The 19,567-nt window shown below is 39.8% G+C and overlaps 1 protein-coding gene across 1 annotated transcript in view; it reads left to right on the top strand.

Annotated features, from left to right (window-relative positions):
• The window catches only part of grin3bb (glutamate receptor, ionotropic, N-methyl-D-aspartate 3Bb), a 104,221-nt gene that overhangs the window by 77,635 nt on the left and 7,019 nt on the right, over nt 1–19,567 (top strand). The window contains exons 4-6 of the mRNA XM_036587329.1: nt 635–780; nt 4,931–5,046; nt 14,989–15,140. Of these exons, the coding sequence (XP_036443222.1) occupies nt 635–780; nt 4,931–5,046; nt 14,989–15,140 (414 nt within the window). The remainder of the gene's footprint in view (nt 1–634; nt 781–4,930; nt 5,047–14,988; nt 15,141–19,567) is intronic.

Genomic DNA, 19,567 nt, shown 5'->3' with positions numbered 1-19,567 from the left:
ATTTCTAATTAATTAAATAGCTCTGATTATATTAACAATATAATATTATGTAAGTTCATCCATTCATATATTAATTTTAGCTACTGATCACTAAGACAAACATATAATGAAATACATCTAGATCTAGATAGCCAATCCAGTGAACAACTTTGTGGCTTTATGATGAAAGATAAATAATAATAAGCTAAATACAAACAACAACAATGACAACAGTAATAGTGAGCTAAGGGGGGCATTTTGCCTTTAGTCTGGGGGACTTCTTGCTTTTAAAATTCTTATAAAACTTAAATGCATAGAAATGCACAGACCACTATTATCCAATGGCAAAAAATTAGATGACCTCACAAAAAAATCCAGGGCAATAATTCCAGAATTAGAGCGTAGCATTTCAGTAAATGTATTGGGATTAGATTTGGCCTCATCCTTTGATCAGAAGAGAAAATGGCCAGGGGGGCATCCCACCCTGGGATTGTTTTTTACTTGCTATTCATAAACTCATATATATGACTGGCAGACTTGTTATGTATGTACCAAGTCCTTACGTAAGGATGTTACAGTGTTACTGCTAATTGTACATCAGAGTAAGTTATGAGTGATGCAGCTGTTCTCACTGTGTTCTGTTTTATATATCCAGCTCCATCACCCATCCCATGGGTTCCGCTTCGGCACTGTACGGGAAAGCAGTGCTGAGGACTACATGAAGAAGAGCTTCCCCGAAATGCACGAGTACATGAGGAGATTCAACGAGCCCACCACCCCAGACGGTGTAGCTACTCTCAAGTAAGAGATCATAACATCTAACAAAACCAGCCGAGCGCTCTCAGCATGTGTATGTCAAGTTGTAAACATTTATACTTGCTTAAGTTTTTCCATAAACCAGTGGTTCCCAGTTCTGGTCCTGGAGTTGCACTGCCCTGTAGCATTTTACTTACTGTGGCTGTGTTTACAGGCAAAGATTTTTGCCAATCCGATTGAATACATTCCAGTTACAGATTAAGACTGAGGTGTTTATATTCACACTCTACTCAACAATCTGATGGAAAATCTCAGTTTACATGCACACTACAAGTAATCCGATCCAAAATGTACCACGGACTAGTCTATTCCGTCTTGAGGTATATACCTGGACAAACTCTATTCCGATTGAGCTATTAGTCAGATTAACAGATTATTAGGCTGCATGTAAATGTGGCTAATGATACAACCTAAAACATTTAGATTTGATTTACATTCACAGGTTTGAGTCTGCACTACTACCTTTTTAATGGTTATAATGTTAAACAATACAAAACAAGGCAAAAATGTAAAGTATAGCTTTCTTACTGAAAAACAACTTTCATCAAATTCAAAACAAAATATCTGCTCTGCTTATTTAGTGGGTGTTACGAGGTTGGACAAGCTTTATGTAGAATGTCTATAAGTTGTACAATAAAAATCTCATTCAGCCTAATGAAAGTAGTAAAGCTCAATTTTGTTAAAATAACAATTTAGAATCTATTATTAACTCTATCAAAGTGTCTCGCCGACAATCCATTCTGAGAACTTGGCGATGGGCACTTAAATTCATTTAAATCTGCTGCCAGAGGAGTTAAAGTGCAAGCATGTGCACATTGGCCAGAGTGAAACGTAGCACCATGTAGAATCAGAGCGTTCTGTGTGCTGCAGTTTTTGCTATCACAGTTTAAAAGATGCACAAGGCTTCCTTTACTGTTGGATGCACTGTGACTTTTTCCAAGTGAGTATGTGAGCTCATTCAGAGTGCAGTGCAGATCCGTTTTGTTTATTTATTTATTTTTATACAGTATTCATAAAATGTGCATATTCATGTTCAAAAAGGTAGTTTGTGGCACGACCTAGATGCAAATCTATGCATTCTTGGCTTTGTTAGATCATTCTTTACACATCAAATAAACGCAAAAACAGCATTGAGAAATGATTAATAGAGAAGAGCAGACTGAATGGCAGAAATGGCCATGTTTTTGTGTAGGCCTTTAAGATTCATTTTGAATTATATTTATTTGGTGAAATGACTTTTTTCTTGTTTAATTAAGCTAAAATTAGCATGGTAGCAAAATCATTCTTGTTTCTAATATGCTAGATTCATTTAGTACAGAAAAAACAGTCCAACCCCATAGCGTAGCGTTTTAAACTGGAAACTTTATGCAGCTACTCTAATATTCAGCCTCAATTCATGTTTGACAGCTGACAAAATATGAATTCTAGCAAATTTAAAGCGATTGAAAAAAGGATTCTGGAGACCAAGTTTACACTGACCAAACCTGTGAGACAGTTTAGCCACTTAATGTTAAAGTAGTAGATTTTCATGTCTAATAAGAGGAGTTAACGACAGGAGCTACCTCTTCAGATGAGCTAATGCTAAAGCTAACACTGGAGCTGGACAGAGCAGGGTTACATGCTGATAAGGGTTTGTCGCTTTTACACAGCATCTTTTAACAAACCTTAATTAAAAATGAATGAAATGAAATGCAGCTGGTCAGTGTTCTTTAAGTTCTTTAGGTAGGTGTGTGCCTTTGCTATCTTACCAGGTGAGGAGGGGAGCTGTTACCTTACTGTTGCTTTTGACAGTCATGGACACTGATATAAATAGCAAGGCACAAGTTTCGCCCCCCCACCCCCCCTCCCCTTCTTCTCAGAGAGGAGAGAAGGTTTGGGAATCCCTGTCTGCTCACAACTCTGTATGCTCGGGGAGCCGTTTGTTGCTGCGGCGCTGTCACACCGATACAGGAATGTGTGTGCGTGTCCACATCCGTATGTGTGTTTGTTTGTTTGTGCAGGCCTATATGAAAAATAGATAGCGAGGACAGTCTTTGTTCCTACCTTTGTGTCCAGATTCCTTCCCGTTCCAACTCTGTCAATACAAGTTTGTAGTTTTCTTGCAACTTGGCTGAACTTCTTCTCACCACTAAGAAGATAAACTTGGTGTTATGGCTCAGAGACAAAGACGAAGGCCCAGCACAAATGCAAGCATTAATGAGAGGCTGTGTCTCATTTTATTTTAATAATTGCTTTCTAATGGATTGATTCTCTGCAACAGATGGTGGGATTATGGCACGAAATTGCCTCAGTCCTTTTCAAATTCAAGTTGTTTTCTTTCATTCGGGGGAAAAATCTTGTGCTTAAAATTGGAAAAAGGACTTAAAAGAAGCATGTAAATAATAAAAAGCTGTCATACGTTTTCAAGAATTCCCAGTTGGTTGCCGGATTGGTATTAATGTGCATTGATATGTATTTTTTCATGTGTACTGATCTTAATGGTTTCACTGAAAACATTCATAGAAACTGCAAAATATTGAACCATATGTCCAGTGTTCTCCGTTGCCTTCAAAAGCAGTCTTCACGTTTTATGGCACACAACTTTTAGACAGATCTTTTCACATAGCTGTCATGTAACATCTCCAAGACTTCAAAAGAAAAGCTGTTTACTTGGAGTAAACCAATACTTTCCCCATCTCATTGATTATTCACAACTTAGCACAGACTTAGGAAGCCGTTTCTAAGCAAAAACTGTAAGCAGTTCCCCCCGCCGGCTAAAATCGTTACTGTTTTAGATGTTTTTTTCTTCATTGTGCTGCAGTGCTTCTGGTGCCACCAGTCATTTGATGGCTGTATTCAGACTACTGTGTATTAATTTTCCATCTCGTTTAGTGTGGCACTAGATTTATGGCCGTGCTTGCTTAGGAACAGTTAGCCTGGACAAATGATGACTGTGTTCCATTTGCAACAGACAGAGAGACGCAATCTGACTGATGAAAACCTTGCCGTGAATGTGTAATGAAACAAAGAATGGGCAGAACGTTCATATAGGGAGAAGTGTATATGTGTTAATGCTGGGTGATGTATCATCTATACCGGTGTAGCTTTAATGGTGTAAGAGAACAGTACTGATTTTTAGTTCTACACATATTAAAAAGTTTAAAATGCATAAACTAAATAAATATGAAGTTTGCTTGCTCTAAAGTTGATTTCTTACTGTTTAACATTTACTGTGTAAGATTCTCTTTGGCTAAATTTGATCAGAAGTGGAACAGAACAAAGCAGTTCAATCAAATCAAGCCATATCAAATTTGTAAGACACCCCTTAAGCATACAGTACCAGCATTGGTTCATTAACTTTATTAATGCAGACTTAAATCTCATCCGATACTGTGGTCCCATGATCTTCATTTATTTCATTTCCAGCCAAAGCGGCCATTAAAGGTGCAAGTTATTGATTTTAGCATCAGGAAAAAAATGCATATTTAACAGAAAATCACACAGAAGCCTTAACAACTAAATTTAATATCACATTTTTCAGCATTTAGTGTGTCCACACTTTGTCTTTATTACAGTTTCCATTCCTTTCAGGAGACTAGCTTTCAGTTTTTCAAAGAAATCTGCAGGGATGCTTCTCCACACCTCCAAAGTTCAGTCTCAGGAGTTGGTTGCACTAACAGCTTCTACGCTTGATTTGCAAAATTCTTAATTTTCTCAATGAGGTCATCTCGACAGCTACACATCCTTTCAAACCCATAGTGTTGAGTTGTCTTCTCACAGTAGAAGGATGGACAGAGGATTTTGTCAGATCTGAAGCAAGAGTGGAGCTTGATTTTCTCTCAAAGATGAAAGCTTTATGTTCTGTTTATCTGATTGTGACAGTTTTGATGTTCTGCCATGTGCACGGATGTTAGGAGTCTCATTTTCTCAAAATCTTTTATTCTTTTTTTTGAGCTCTTGTTTTGTCACTTATTTTCTTTTGAGTCCTGATGAATAACTGCAGGTCTGTTTAGCCTAGTGATTAAGTAAATGAAGGGTGATCTCTAACTTTTGCACATGTACTGTATTTGGAACATATTGTGATAACACATTTTTAGTACCACAGTGTAGGCGTGTGCATGTGCTCCTATAACCCCTCTCTCTTTGTGTTGTGAAGGACAGATCCCCCTCAACTTGATGCTTTCATCATGGACAAAGCCCTGCTGGACTATGAGGTGTCCATCGATGCTGACTGTAAGCTGCTGACTGTTGGAAAACCCTTCGCTATTGAAGGTTAGATATACATTTCTCTCTCTGAGAATTCTCAACAACACGTCAAGTTTCACTTCAGTGCAGCACTCAGCATTTGAACACATTGCATTGTGTTTTAAATGGCATTCTGTATTCTGTGATACGTCAGATACTACACAAAAATAAAACATAAGTATTTACCTTCATGCTGTGTTATGATGAGATATAAATCAATATACATCTTGAAGTGTTCCATGCAGCCACAAGTAACAAGCCTATCTTAACAAGACCTCTGAAGGTGCCCTGTTGTATCTGCTACGAAGACAATTCCAGTAGGTCCTGAAAGTCCTGTAAGTTGTGAAGTGGAGCCACTACAAATCAGTCTTGTCGTTCCAGCACATCCCACAGACACTCAATTGGATTGAGATCTGGGGAATTTAGAGGCCAGGGAAACACCTTAAGCTTACCACTGCCATGAAGGAATGTACCTGATCCGCAACAATGTTTAGGTAAGTGGCATTCGTCTAATCAACATCCACATGAATGCCTGGGCCCAGGGTTTCGGAGCAGAACATTGTCCAGAGCATCATAGTCCCACCACTGGTTTGTCTTCTTTCCACAGTGCATCCTTGTGACATCACTTCCCCATGTCCATGTGATGTAAAAGAAAATGGGACTCATTGGGACCAGTCAACCTTCTTTCGTTGCTCCCAGGTCTAATGCTTGTGTGGCCATTGTAGGCATTTCACCAGTGGACAGGGGTTAGCAATTGGCACTCTAACCAGCTATGAAGCCCCATGAGCAGCAGGGTGAAATACACAGTGTGTTGTAACACATTTCACAAATAACAATCATTAAACATTTCTGTGACTTATGCTACAGCACCCTAGTCCTTCTGTTGGTTCAGACCATACAGGATCAAAGAGCCTGGGCACTCAACATATTGTCGCTCGTTCATGGTTCATCCCTTCTCAGACTGCTGTTGGTAGATGGTCACTGGGAGCACCCCACAAGCCTTGCCATTTCAGGGAGATGCTCAAATTTTCATGTCTGTCCATTTCTCCTGCATCCAACACATCAACTGTAAGAACTGACTGTTCGCTTACTGTCTAGTATATCCCAAACCTTGACATGCACTGTTATGGGAATCATTATTATTTGCTTTGTCTGTAAGTGGTCTTAATATTATGGCACATCAATGTATCTTTACATGTTGTACTACAATAGTGGGTGCACATTAGAGCATGTACAACAATGAGCTGAACTGGGAGAGGAAACCCACACAGACATGGGGAGAACTCTACACTGAAAGGACCCTGGTCACCTGGCTAGGGAATCGAACCCAGGCTCCCTCTTGCTGTGAGGCAACAGCGCTACCCACTGTGCCCCATGGTGGTGCAAGTTACGGGTTTTGTAGTGATTGTTGTGTGAAGGATGTGTCACAACATGCAGATCATCGCACCCTGCTGCTTACAGGGCTGCGTAGCCGCAGACCACTCAGTACCCACGCTAACCCCTGTTTGCTATCCAAAATGCACCTACAATGGCCACACATGCAGTAGAATTGGACCTTGGAGCAATTGAAGATCATCACCTGGTCTCATGAGTCCAGTTTTCTTTTACATCATGTGGACAGATTTGTACATGTGTCCAGCGTTTACCTGGAGAAGTGATGGCATCTGCATGCACTGTGGGAAGAAGACAAGCAGCTGGAGGGAGCGTGATGGTCTGGGCGTTGTTCTGCTGGGAAACCCTTGAACAGGAATTCAAGTGGACGTCAATTTAACACGTGCCACCTACCCAAATATCCAGGGTACCAACAACAAGGTACATCCCTTCCTGACGATGGTATTCCCAATACTGCACCTTGCCACACTGCACACATTGTTCAGGAATGATTTGAGGAGCATGAAAAAGAGTTCAGGGTGTTATCCTGGCCTTCAAATTCCCCAGATCTCAGTCGGATCCAGCATCTGTAGGATGTGCTGGAACAAGAAGTCTGATCCATGGTGCCTCTACTTTACAACTTACAGGACTTGGACTTGCAACTTAAAGATCTGCTGCTAATGTCTTGTTGCCAGATACCACAGGGCACCTTCAGGGGTCTTGTAGAATCAGTGCCTTTGGGGGTCAGAGCTGTTTTAGCAGCACACACAGGACCAACAGCATATAAGGCATTGGACACAAGGCATTTAAGCTGTACATTGTTAATACAGCGTATTGTCTGAAAAAAACATGCACAAGTAGAGTAATAAACTGTAGTTAGAAATACAGCAAAGTGTTGTCACAGCACAGTATGAGTGCTGTAAATAACCAGTAAATTACTGGAGAAATTACCTTTTACACTGACTTTTTCATAGTGTATATCCTCTTCTACTGTGGTGTCGATTGACAGTTTAGAATCTGCACTTTTGACAGAATTTCTCAAGTTGTTTCAGTGATCTATGAGTGTTCTTCACCATGCATTTGTTATTGCAAGTGATAACTGTGACTTCTAAAGGTTAACTAATCACAGGTCTTTTTAAGCAACACAGCCATCTCAGCACCCCAGAAGCTGAGTGGCTTTAGCAGTCAGGACAGGCACCAGGTGATGCAAATAAAACTGTGTATGAAAGGCTGCAAGGAACACGTCAGAAAGAACATTTAGGTAGACAAGGACAGTTTGACACTTCGATTTTTCTTCAGCTCACTGTTTGACAACAAAGACAAGCTGCTTTGAATATAAAAAATGTTGAGAATGTTGAATCTCAGTAAATATAATGGTAGAGTGAGCCAGTTTTGTAACTTGGTGGACAAATCATGAATATCTTTGTCATCCTGAAGCTGAGGTGCTTGCATTCCAAATGCTATTCACTTGATATTGAAATGTACTGTACATTATAATGGCAAAAATATTTGAAAATATTTGAAAAAGGTTTTGAGTTATGAGGACACTGAAGGCAAGTTCTACACTTTTAAAAGAAAACACCAAAAAGGCCTACAAAAAGCTTCCTTACTCTCTGTAGTTTCCCTTCAGAATAATTTCAGCTACCATGCTGCATTGAAACAGCTGTAAAAGGCCATGGATATCTATTGTTGCGTCAGATGTTTTTGAGACAGTGATGGCAGGTGTTTTAGCTTGCCAATCAAAGACAGTGATAGACATGGTAGATTAAAAGCCCTTCCTTTACTTCCATCATACTCTGAGGGAATGCCTGTAGTATTGATTATTGACACTTATACACTACCCATCCATAGTTTGGGGTATTTTACCTGTTGTTTTTAAAAGTTCAGTAAGAAAAATACCCACAAATATGTTTTGTTAACGTAAAACAGCTACTTAACAATACTTTTGGTATATTTTACAACATTTAGCTTCATATTCATCCAGTACCAAAACCAGAACACAGTTCCAATTTTTACAACTGATCCATCAGCTTGGGTGTTGCCATGTCAACATCAGAGAGACCGTGGCTGGTCAGTGAGTTCCTGTTGCTGGCGAAAGTTTGCAAAAATCGCTCAGAGGGCAAATAATGTTATTTTTTTGCTGTTCAAAAAAACGTTTGTTGTGCAAAATGTCTTCAGTTCTACATGAGCTCAAATTAATTTACTGTCGTCTGGAAAAACATCATACAAATAATTAGTTTTTGGTGTGTAAAGGCCTTAAGGACATTACGTTTGCTTTCCACAGTCATTGCATCATATGTTTACGTCACAACAAACAGAACATGACTGTTTTTTTCATTATTTGGATTTAGGAAAATACAGATAATATTAAATAATAAAAGGAAACTCTTACAGGTGATGATAAAGCCTCACATAAATGTATTTGGATATCGAAAACACATTCCATTTACATCTGTGTTACATGTGGTCAGGAGGTGCTTTGAGTGATCTGATCATAAACTGCTCACAGTGCATCCTGGGGGGCATTTACACCTGGCTTTTCATGCCATCAAGTGAAATCTGAACATGACCCGATTGCAAAAACGTTAATGCAAGGCGTAAACAGGCTCTAGAAGTTGGATCAGCTTGTGCAGTGAAAAAAAAAACCCAAAGTGTTGTAGGCTGTGAAGAGTAGGTTTTGTCTGAATAATAACTTGCAGTGAAATTTCTTCACAAACCGAGTCATCGCAACTGCTTTGGGCATATTTCGCAACACGGCTTATATATTCATCCAAAGACATTTTCCACTGCACAATGTACCGAATCTTTGACATCAGAAAACTGGAACTGTGCTTTTTCCATTGGCCAACGATCCAGTACTGAAGGTTCCAGTTGTACGGCCGTCAGGAGTGAGGCTAACAGTATTTTTTATTGCTGGTGCATTAAACATTTCGCCATTATAGCCTTGAGGAGTGTTCAGATGACACGATTTTAAAGACAGATATCTCCCACATCTTCTGCTTAAAAAGAAACGGAACACCTTGGAGGACTGGTTAACATATTTGATTGACAAGTAGGTAAACATGAGACAGCGACATAAGAGAACGCAGAAGACCTAGACAAGTGATAAATGTTTTGAAACAGACATACATAAAACTCATCACATTCAGATTGTGGTAATGTTTGTGTTGTGTGTTATACAGCTTTGTGTGTTTGAAAACAGCCCAGACCAGCTTTTCCTCCACGTTGATGACTAAAGAGAAGGCATCCTTGATATTGACGGTTCAGCTGTGGATGACGTACGACTCTTTTCATGGACACTTCCCATGAAAGTTGATGAGTTTTCAGCAGTTTAAAAATGCAAAGCACATTGTTCAGGCTAGAGGAGTGCTTTTCTATCAAGGTGTGCATTCCTCCATAGACAACAGTGAAAAGAATCGCACCTGAGAGAGTTTGAAAAGGTGTCATCTGGACGGCGCTGATACCCCAATGCAAGCAGAACAACTGTGCTTTCAGTTTTGCATTTCAGTCAAACGGCCCCTTTCTGTCAAAGTAGTTAAAGTTCTTGGTTACACTGAGTGTTGAAACTTAGCAGACTCTCTGGTGATAGTCAGAAGTAGCTATTACAATAATAGGTGTCCTCAATCTTGCAATGCAATGCTTCACAGTACAGGGTCAACTCAGTGCCAACTGTAGCTCCAAACTCCACTTAGTTGATAGCTGTGCGGCTCTATTTTTGGAATGAGAGAGTGAGAGAGAGCGAGCACACTGGAGAGAGGGAGTGCCCCCATCGCATATTTTTCATATTTTAAACTCCTTAGCAAATTTCACAGCTCGCCAGCTTTGAAATAGCAAAAAATTTGTCTGGCAGATATTTTTCATGAGGCTCACTCAGCCACTTTTGGATTGAAGAAACGGCTCTACAGCGGAGCCCGGGCTGTTTTCTTCGCTCAGCCTGCAGGAACAACAGGTTCTTCCCTAAGGGCCTTGAGAAAGACTCCATCATTTTTCTCCAGGGGAGAAGAGATGAGAGGAAAGGAGCTAACAGGGTTGAATGAAGTGGGAGTGGTAGAAAAATAACTCTTTCCCCTGCAGCCAGTTAGTTTTGAGCTTTCTCAATTTTACGGGTCTGACACTGAGATGGGATTCTGCAGTAAAACAATAATTGGGGTTTGGCTCAATTAGACCTCTAGCTGCACATCCTCCTCTCTTCCCTACGTTAATTATGTGCCATACCTCGTGGTTCTCTTCTGATTTCTTGTGGCTGGATTTTCATCTTCCCACTGCTGACTCACTCTTTGTCATGGTTCATTCAGCCCCTCTACATTAAATTATTACTGCAATACAGAGCTAGCAGACATAAACATATCCTGCCCGATCCAGTAGCTACATCTGGGCATGTGCTCAAACTGTAATACATTTGGCAAGTTTACTCAAAGCCTTAAATGATAAATGTAGGAGATGTTGGTGGTCAGAACAAGTACAGTGAAAGGCAACAGGTATTCGGACACTCATTTTTGTGATTTAATATACTTCCAGTGCACACGTCCACTTCAAATTTCCATACATAATGTCTTTTGACTTTGTGAAGAAGGTGAAGGAGCTTCCAAAAGTTCTCAGGGACAGCATTATTAAACAGGACTCAAATGGAAAAAGGTACAGAGCCATAACCAAGACCTCAAACATCCCTGTTACTACAATTGGTCCAGTAATATGCAACCACCACTAATCATCCCTGGACAGGTGCGCCACGCAAGACTTCACAATGAGCTCTCAGACTGGTGGAAGGAAGGTAAGAGAGAAGCCAGCTGTCACTCAAAAAGATTTGCAGGATGACCATAAAGCAGGAGTTACACAGAGTAAACAGTAAGCAAGAATTGCACTGCAGTCGTCTCAGATATGTGCATTTCAAGTTTGAACCCAAGCATTTAGACAAATCACAACTGTTTTGGAACAATGCACTTTTGTCAGATGAAACAAAAGCTGTTGCACGTGATCCTAAGAACACGAAACCCATAGTGAAGTATGAAGGTGGGAGCATGATCTGGTGCTGCTTCTCTGCAAACGGTACTGGGGGAAGCTTGAGTGGAGTGATGTGCCGGGACATATATGAGGTGAATTTAATGGAAAAGATGGACATTGCAACAAGACAATGACCCCAAACATGCAGCCAGAGTAATCCCAAGTCTGGTTTCTAAAAAAGAAGTTGAAGGTCACCATGAAGGTGAATGGCCAATCTCCTGACTTGAATCTCATTTAAAATTTATGGAAGATATATGGAGTTCATCAGAATGACCCTTGTAATTTTGGGTAATTGAAGGTTTGCCAAGAGGACTAGGCCGAAATAGAACTACAATGCTGTAAGAAATTAGATAAATTAGATCTCTCGAAGCTGTAATTGCTAATAGGGCTGGGGTACAAAGTACTACACACACACTCGCACATATTATCTAAGCCGCTCACCCTTCTGGGTTACGGTGTGCTGGAGCCTGTCTCAGCAGTCATTGGGCAGAATTCAGGAAACGCTCTAGACAGGTCGCCAGTCCATCTCAGGGAAGACACACAGACATATACTATCAGTACAATAAAATAGGGGTAATTTAGCATGTCCAATTGGCCTGAATGCATGTCTTTGGACTGTGGGAGAAAACACACGCAAACACAGGGAGAACATGCAAACTCCACACAGAAAGGACCCTGGTCGCCCGGCTGGGGGATTGAACCCAAGCCCTTCTTTCTGTGAGGCGACAACGCCACCATGCCACCCTACAAAGTATTAACTTCAATTCATTTGTGGTGAATGCTTCCTGTCCCCTCACTGTAAGGGTGAGCAGGTGGTTTTTAAATTGGGGAAGTCAATTTCTGAAGTCCTAAAACATTTGTAGTGGTAATCTCTGCAGCATGTCAGTACGTTCAGCTCAGTTTGTCAGGTTGGCCTGGTTTTGAGAGGGAGGGAACAAATGAGCCCTTTGTGTGTGCGTGTGCTGAGCTCCCTCAGTGCTGATGAAATGCGTGGATGCTGGAGCGTGCCTGGCATCTGTCGGCAGACAACGAGTGATATGACTGACAGACGTTCGCCAGGGAGGCGGAGGGCAACAACACATTGATTGAATAAGATTCATGCAGCTCTTCCATTGGGGACACTGGTGTCTGAGTGATAAAGGCTCCTAAGCCTTGCCCAAAACATAACTCATCCCTCGCTCCTCTCACGGCAGCCTGAGTGAGGGGGGGGATTCGCCAACAAACACTTCACGACGTTACGTGATGGAGGCGGTCAGACGTTGCTTTGTTTCTTCTTTGTCCTGCGTCTTGTTTCCTCCAGACACTCTGCTGCTGTCAGACAGTCTCATCTCATCTCCCAATTCCTCGTCACTAGAGGTGTAAGAAAGCATCACGTTTGAAGGTGGCATTGATTTTGGAATGTTAGAATTGACTATGATTGATTTTAATAGTATGAAATGAATTCATTTTTTTACCATAAAATTCTCTGGATTTTTTGTGGAAATACAGTGAGTCGCCACTTCCTGCTGGTCCACCACTGAAATAATATCTGGTGAAAGGTGGTCTTGTGGAGGTCCCATTCCACTAATGGATGGGATACAGACAGTATCCTATGGAATCACTGTAAAAGCAATTTAATTGTTGATACATAGAAAATTGGCATCATATTAGAATAATTCTTTTTTACATGTATCTACAATAAAATTGCTTTTACAGTGATTCCAGTGGTTACTGTCTGTATCCCATCCTTCAGTGGGATGGGACCACCATCGATATAATGTCTAGTAAAGCATGGTCTTTTGGTGATCCCATTCCACCGATGGATGGGATACATTCAGTATGCTGTGGCATCACTGTAAAAGCTATTTTATTGTAGATACATGTATAACATGATTCTAATATGATGCTAATATTTGATGGATTTAAAAAAAATCAAGAAATCTAGGTAACTTATTAGGCCCCAACAAGCCAATAGCAGGTAGTTAATTGGCTACTACTTTATTAAGCAATAACTTATAATCCTTATAATTTAGGATTTTCCAGAGGACTTCTGTTTGTGTAATATACTTCATAATCTTTTGCTAAACATATTAGATGTCCCCACATTTAATGTTGTGATTTGAAACATGAGGACTCACAAATCCATCTCCAAATGTAAAGTCTATTTCCTGTGATTGCAAAGTATCTTAATCAACAAATATCCATAAGGAGACGTGTGTGTTTTGTCTGTATTGTCTGTATTCGTTTGTCATGTCATTGTTGGCTTGTTTACAATGTCTTTTCTTTAAAAACATCTCAATATTTTGCAATAACTGGCATAAGCTATACACAACATTCAAGCACTGCTTAATAAATACATTGCTTATGAATGTTTTGTGAAGCCTGTATGTAGGTAGCCTTCAAATAAAGTGTCAGATTTACTCTGTTTGCTTAATAAAGTTGTAATGGGCAGCCAGTTAATTAGTAATTGAGCTATTGGCTTGATTAGGCATAAAAAGTGTATAATAATGTATACCTAGAATATTATACAGAATACTCATGTTTATTACACACAGAAAAGTGCTAAGATCTGAAGAATACTGACACCATAGTTATTGCTTAATACGGTAGTAATGAGCTGCCAGTTACTGGACTGTGGAGACTTATAAGGGCATTATGATGTCCCCCTAAGCTGAAGTGCTATGTGAAATATGTAAAAAATATAGAATTCTTTCATGATGAATGGAGTTGATTCCATAATACCTGAAAAAGTACTGAACTTGAAAAAAAACTGGAAAAAAAAATATCCAGAATGCCTCAGTCATTTTTTGACATGATATTACTATAAAAAGATAATTACACTTTATTATTTCAGATTAGTTGTGTTGCAAAATGTGTTATAGACCACTTTCAGAAATTTTCTTTTTTTTTCCATTGTATACATTGTATGGAGTTGGCTTCACACATATAACAAATATTGAAGCTATATTATGATTAATACCACCTTTATTAGAGAAATAAAAATCAGCTGTCACCCTTTTCAAAAAACGTGTTATATTCAAATATGTTACAAATTGATATACAGCATTTTGGAATGAAACTCCATTTATTAACTTTCACTGTGTTGTTGTTTCAAAAATACTTTAAACTGTGAATAAACCTTCAGTACAGTAATTCTGAATCAGACTAAAATAAACTAAACATCATGGTGGAAGGTCAGAGATTTACACGCCGACTCGTCACGGTTTAGGTTTGAACTTCCCTCGTCCCAGCAGACGTTCATAAAATCTCATTTCCATTTTTCATTAGAGATATCAAAGCAAAAGTAGTAAAAGTGAGAGATCAGCAAAAAGGTAAAGGAGAATGTGGAGACACTGAAGCTCGAGCTGTAAGCTTTGCTGTCTTGGTCTTGTGTGCAGCGCAGACTGCAGGATCAGCACTGTCTGCCTGCTATCGATCAGGCCAGAGTCTCTGAATAGGAGTGGAGGGAAATCCCAGTGGACCTGCTGCTGTTGCTGTAACCCCCCACCCTTCTGTCATTGAATCACCTTAACCGTTTACACTCGGGATGAAATGAATAGTATTGAGCTCCTCGCCTGCTGTTGCCCTGACTGACTTTAAGTGCTGCTCCATTTGCAGGTTATGGAATTGGCCTGCCCCAGAACTCCCCTCTCACCTCCAACATCTCGGAATTCATCAGCCGCTACAAATCCGACGGCTACATGGACATGCTGCACGACAAGTGGTACAAGGTGGTGCCCTGTGGGAAGAGGGTCTTTGCAGTGACAGAGGTGAGAGCGACCAGGTCTTGCATTGTCACCGCAATGAAATTGAATTTGTTTTAAACTACTGGCATTTGTTCACCCTACTAGGTGTATATCCCCCATGGTGTATATAGACTTTAAACACCTTTTCTTATACTTTCGTTTGTAATGGTAAACTTTCAATACCACATTTGTCTTCATATGGAAGTAAGGTAGAGGAGAAGTTTCCTCTGGTTCTGGCAGTAGTATGTAAACATTTTGACATAACGTTTCAAAATAATGACTTACTGTGTTGAAAGATGACTTCATATCAACTTCATTCAAAATTTTCATTTAATTATTTTCTCAAAATGTTGACATATTTTGAAATAATTACAGTCAAAGTAAAGACTTACTCTCTTGACATTTTGACTTAGTATCTCAAAATAATGACTATATGAAATTAATAACTTTTTAAATTTCAAGAAAGTAATTATTTTAAAATGGTCATTTTTTTGAGATGTCAAAATTTTGAGAAAATAAGTCATTTTGACATTCTAAGTCAATATTTAGAGATTTTTATATTAGAATTTTTAAATTACAAGTTACTAAGTCCAAATTTTGAAGACATAATTATTTTTAGATACAGTGTCAAAATTTTGAGAAAAATTTTGTAGCTAATTTGTTGTATAATTGCATATAAATGTTGAGGTCATGTAAATCGAATGTGTAGCAAGATGACAGTGATAGCCATAGACCTGAAACTCCAAGATAGCCATCTTAAACTCACTTTTTAAATAATCAGTGACCGTAATTCAGTGGATGAAAACCCTGAACTTCCAACTTTTTTCACACAAAGGATTAATCCTATACAGTATGTATGTACCTGGTTTTAATGTACATGTCCACCAGAGCTCCTTTGATTGCCTTATATCCTGTAATGAATTTATAAATAACGAACAGGTGACAGATGAACATTCCACTTTTCTGCACAGATGAAAGTACAGGCCTTCTGTCGTGAGCCACTGGGACCACATTATTGCACAATTAATTGCTGTTTAATCTGATCAAACAAAGCTAATGGGCTGTTTTAAAGAAGGACTGGACCAAAGACATAAAACATTATAATGAAGTTAAGGCTTCCACCATCTGGACTGAGGCTCACAGTTATACCCAGGGTTCCAATTACCGAATCAACAATCGTCTTTTATATTTTTTAAAAGATAAATCCAATAGAGTGTTCAAATGTTTGCCTTTTTCATATTTCCAGAGCTGCTTTCAAAACATGCTATATTCTTCAGTGGGAAGCGAGCTTGAGTTCCTTTGACATATTGATTTGCTTCAGCCCCTACACTGACTTCCCTTGTATCATTATCTCTCAGGCTGTCAGAGGTGTGCTTTGGATCAGGTGAAAAAACCTTCAGAAGATTCCAGAGTAAATGACACGTTGAGAGGTTTCTGACATTTGCTACAGGAACTAGCGGGAGGAATGCTGAGTTTTTGAACTTTTTTCTTCCTCCTAAAACATATGTCCCACACAGTGGTGTAGCCACAGGGAGGCCTGGGCCTACCCAGATTGATCACAGGCCTACCCAAGGATAGAGTGCTGCATTTTTTAAGATAATCAAATTAAAGTACGTCATCATTAGTGGTCTGTAAATTTGGTACCTACAATGACTTTTTACTACAAAGCCTCCACCATGGCAGTATGCTTTAGCCTGAGATGATTACGCTAAAGTTTGCTGTGTTGTTTTTTCTTGTTTTTTTTCTCAGCTGTCTGGTTTGAACTGTTATGCTGTCTTCATTGGGTGCCTCCACAGTGACAAGATATTTCATCCTAGGTTGATTAGCTTTAGGTTTTTAAGTTTGCTATGTTGTTTTTCCTCGTCTTTGTACACTTATGTTGTCTTCAGTGGCTCACCTGTTGTGGCAGTATGCTTAGGATTCTTTGGTTTATTTTTAAGTTTGCTGCTTTGTTTTTCCTTGTCGTTGTACGTCTCAGCTGCCTGATTTGATTCTTCAGTGAGCCTTCTCTCCAGGGCTATGGGCGGTATTTATTTTTTATACCTTCAAACCTTCCTGACATTTCATCAGGGGATACAGCATATGATAGAATCGATAAATGTTAAACAGTGCTGCTAACTAGGAGAGAGGAGCTGGTTAGTGTTAGCTTTGCTAGCATGCTAACAGCTCTGCTCACTACAGAACATGTGCATGGTTATAGCTAACTGATAGCAAAATAACATCCATTTAGAGTACTTGTTTGGAAGAATTGAGTGACTAGTGTTAGAGCGAAAGCTGAAATCGAATGTGTTCTGTGGTGTGTGCAGAGGAAGTGCGGTTCTGATGCTAATAGCTCTTTGCCATGGCTGAGCTGCAAAATAACGTCATTATTACATACAGTGGTATTACCTTCATACCCCCCAACCCTACAGCTCACTGTAGAATGCGCTACCCAAGGGTGATCGGTCTTAGATTTTTAAGTTTGCTGTGTTTTTCCTCATCTTTGTGCTTCTCAGCAATTTTTTTCAACACAAAAGTGTCATCTTCATTGGGTCCTTCTGCTATGGCAGTATACTTTAGCCTAGAATGACTAGGCTTATGTTTTTGTGTTGTTTTTCTTCATCTTTGCACATCTCAGCTGTCTGATTTAAACTCAACTATGTTGTCTTCATTGGGCCTGCCTGCCATGGAAGTATGCTTTAGCCTAAGATGATTAGGTTTAGGTTTTTAAGTTCGCTGTGTTGTTTTTTTATCATTGCACATCTCAGCTGTCTGATTTGAACTCTGTTATATTGTCCTAATTGGGCAAATGTTGTGCCTGTGGTGAGCGGACACATGCTTTATAGTGAAGGGTGCTGTGGGTAGTGAAGTGTTGGTTGGGTTTATGTGAATCTAGCACTCTACACAGACCTGCTGTCATATTGTATCACCATGGGGCAGTGATGCTGTTGAAATAGGTAGGGTAATTGTATCTACACAGTTTGCCTACCAACTTTTTCACAGCGCTACCCAAAAATGTATTTCTGTCTATGCCTCTGGTCCCGCTTTGTGCTGGGAAGCTTGCAGTGGGACATTCTCCTAATTTTGGAGGAAAAAACTACCACAGCCTCGGCTGAAAAGATTATTCCTCATTTTCATTTTAAATCTTCCTGCTCCAAAAGCATCAGAGGCAAGTCGAGGGACGCAGACACAACAGCTGAGAGTTGTGAGCTTGTTAGAGCCACACTAGAGGTGCAGCATTTGAATCGAGCTGACAAGTTAACATGTCTGGTGGGCATTAAGAGCTAATGGGATGAGCCACTGTATTCCCTAACACGATGTGCTCGGATCCACCAGGGAGCCGTGTTCACGGGGCATCTCACAGAAGGACGTGCTCTTTGTGCTCCTTCCAGAACAGTCCTCGGAAGCCTGTTCTGAGATCAGAATTCCTGTACTGCAATACTGCCTCTACAGCGATGACCGGGGCAGTGCTGTGCGATAGGGGAATCAAACTAAAGCTTTATCTGGAGTGGAGGAAGGTTTTTAAGTGCCCTTGGGAAAGGCAAGTCAGTAGGCTAGTCTTCTACAGTCTCCCTGAACTTCTTCTCCTCACTAGATGTCCTCAGGTCAAAACACACTGAGGAGTGATTCAACTCCGAGAGATTTTTTCACTTCCCTGCACTTCATTCTTCCTTTCCAGGTCGTGACAGGGGAAGTCATTCATGACAGTGACAACTGTGAGATTGTTCATGGTCGACATTTTAATTAAAACAGCCTCGTGTTAGCTACTGTGAGGCTCGGGGATATATTTTGCTCTCAACAATGAAAGCTAACGGGGCTGAAGGGTTCAAGAACCATTCAACAACAGACACGATGGATGGGTATCATTTTACAGCTTTAATTTCCTGATTTCTGTACTATAAAAAAATTATAATACCAAATGCTGTTCCTGCTTCTACAAAAGAAGGGACCATATCATGGACAACCAAAATTTCCCCATTTTTTTATAGTAAGATTTTTTTTTTTGTGATAAAGTACAAGACAAAGTTATACTTTGTAATAGTTTTATTGACATTGGGGGACTGTTTTTTGAGCTGTCAGAAATGTGGTGCTTCCAAATGAAGGGGCCTAAGCTGTTGCTATGCTCACTCATTTGTAAGCACCAGATATCCGACAGATTAAAATAAAACCCTCAGTGTCAATGAAAATATTCCGAAATATGATTTTTCTTGAGCTGTTATAATACAGAATAAATCCAAAGATGGTATCTCAAAATAATGACTTACTGTGTCAAAATAATGACTTAGTATGCTGAAAAAATGACTTTCCATGTCAACTGATTTTCTCAAAATTTTGACAGAATATTTATAAATATTGACTTATTGTGTTGAAATAGGCGGCAAGGTGGTGCAGTGGGTAGCGCTATTGCCTCACAGCAAGAAGGGCCTGGGTTCGATTCCCAGCCAGGCGGCCAGGGTCCTTTCTGTGTGGAG

Source organism: Colossoma macropomum, unplaced genomic scaffold, assembly GCF_904425465.1.
Source record: "Colossoma macropomum unplaced genomic scaffold, Colossoma_macropomum, whole genome shotgun sequence".
Classification (NCBI taxonomy): Eukaryota; Metazoa; Chordata; class Actinopteri; order Characiformes; family Serrasalmidae; genus Colossoma; species Colossoma macropomum.
The sequence above is the reverse complement of the archived record's forward strand: the minus strand, read 5'-3'. Positions and strand labels throughout refer to the sequence as shown.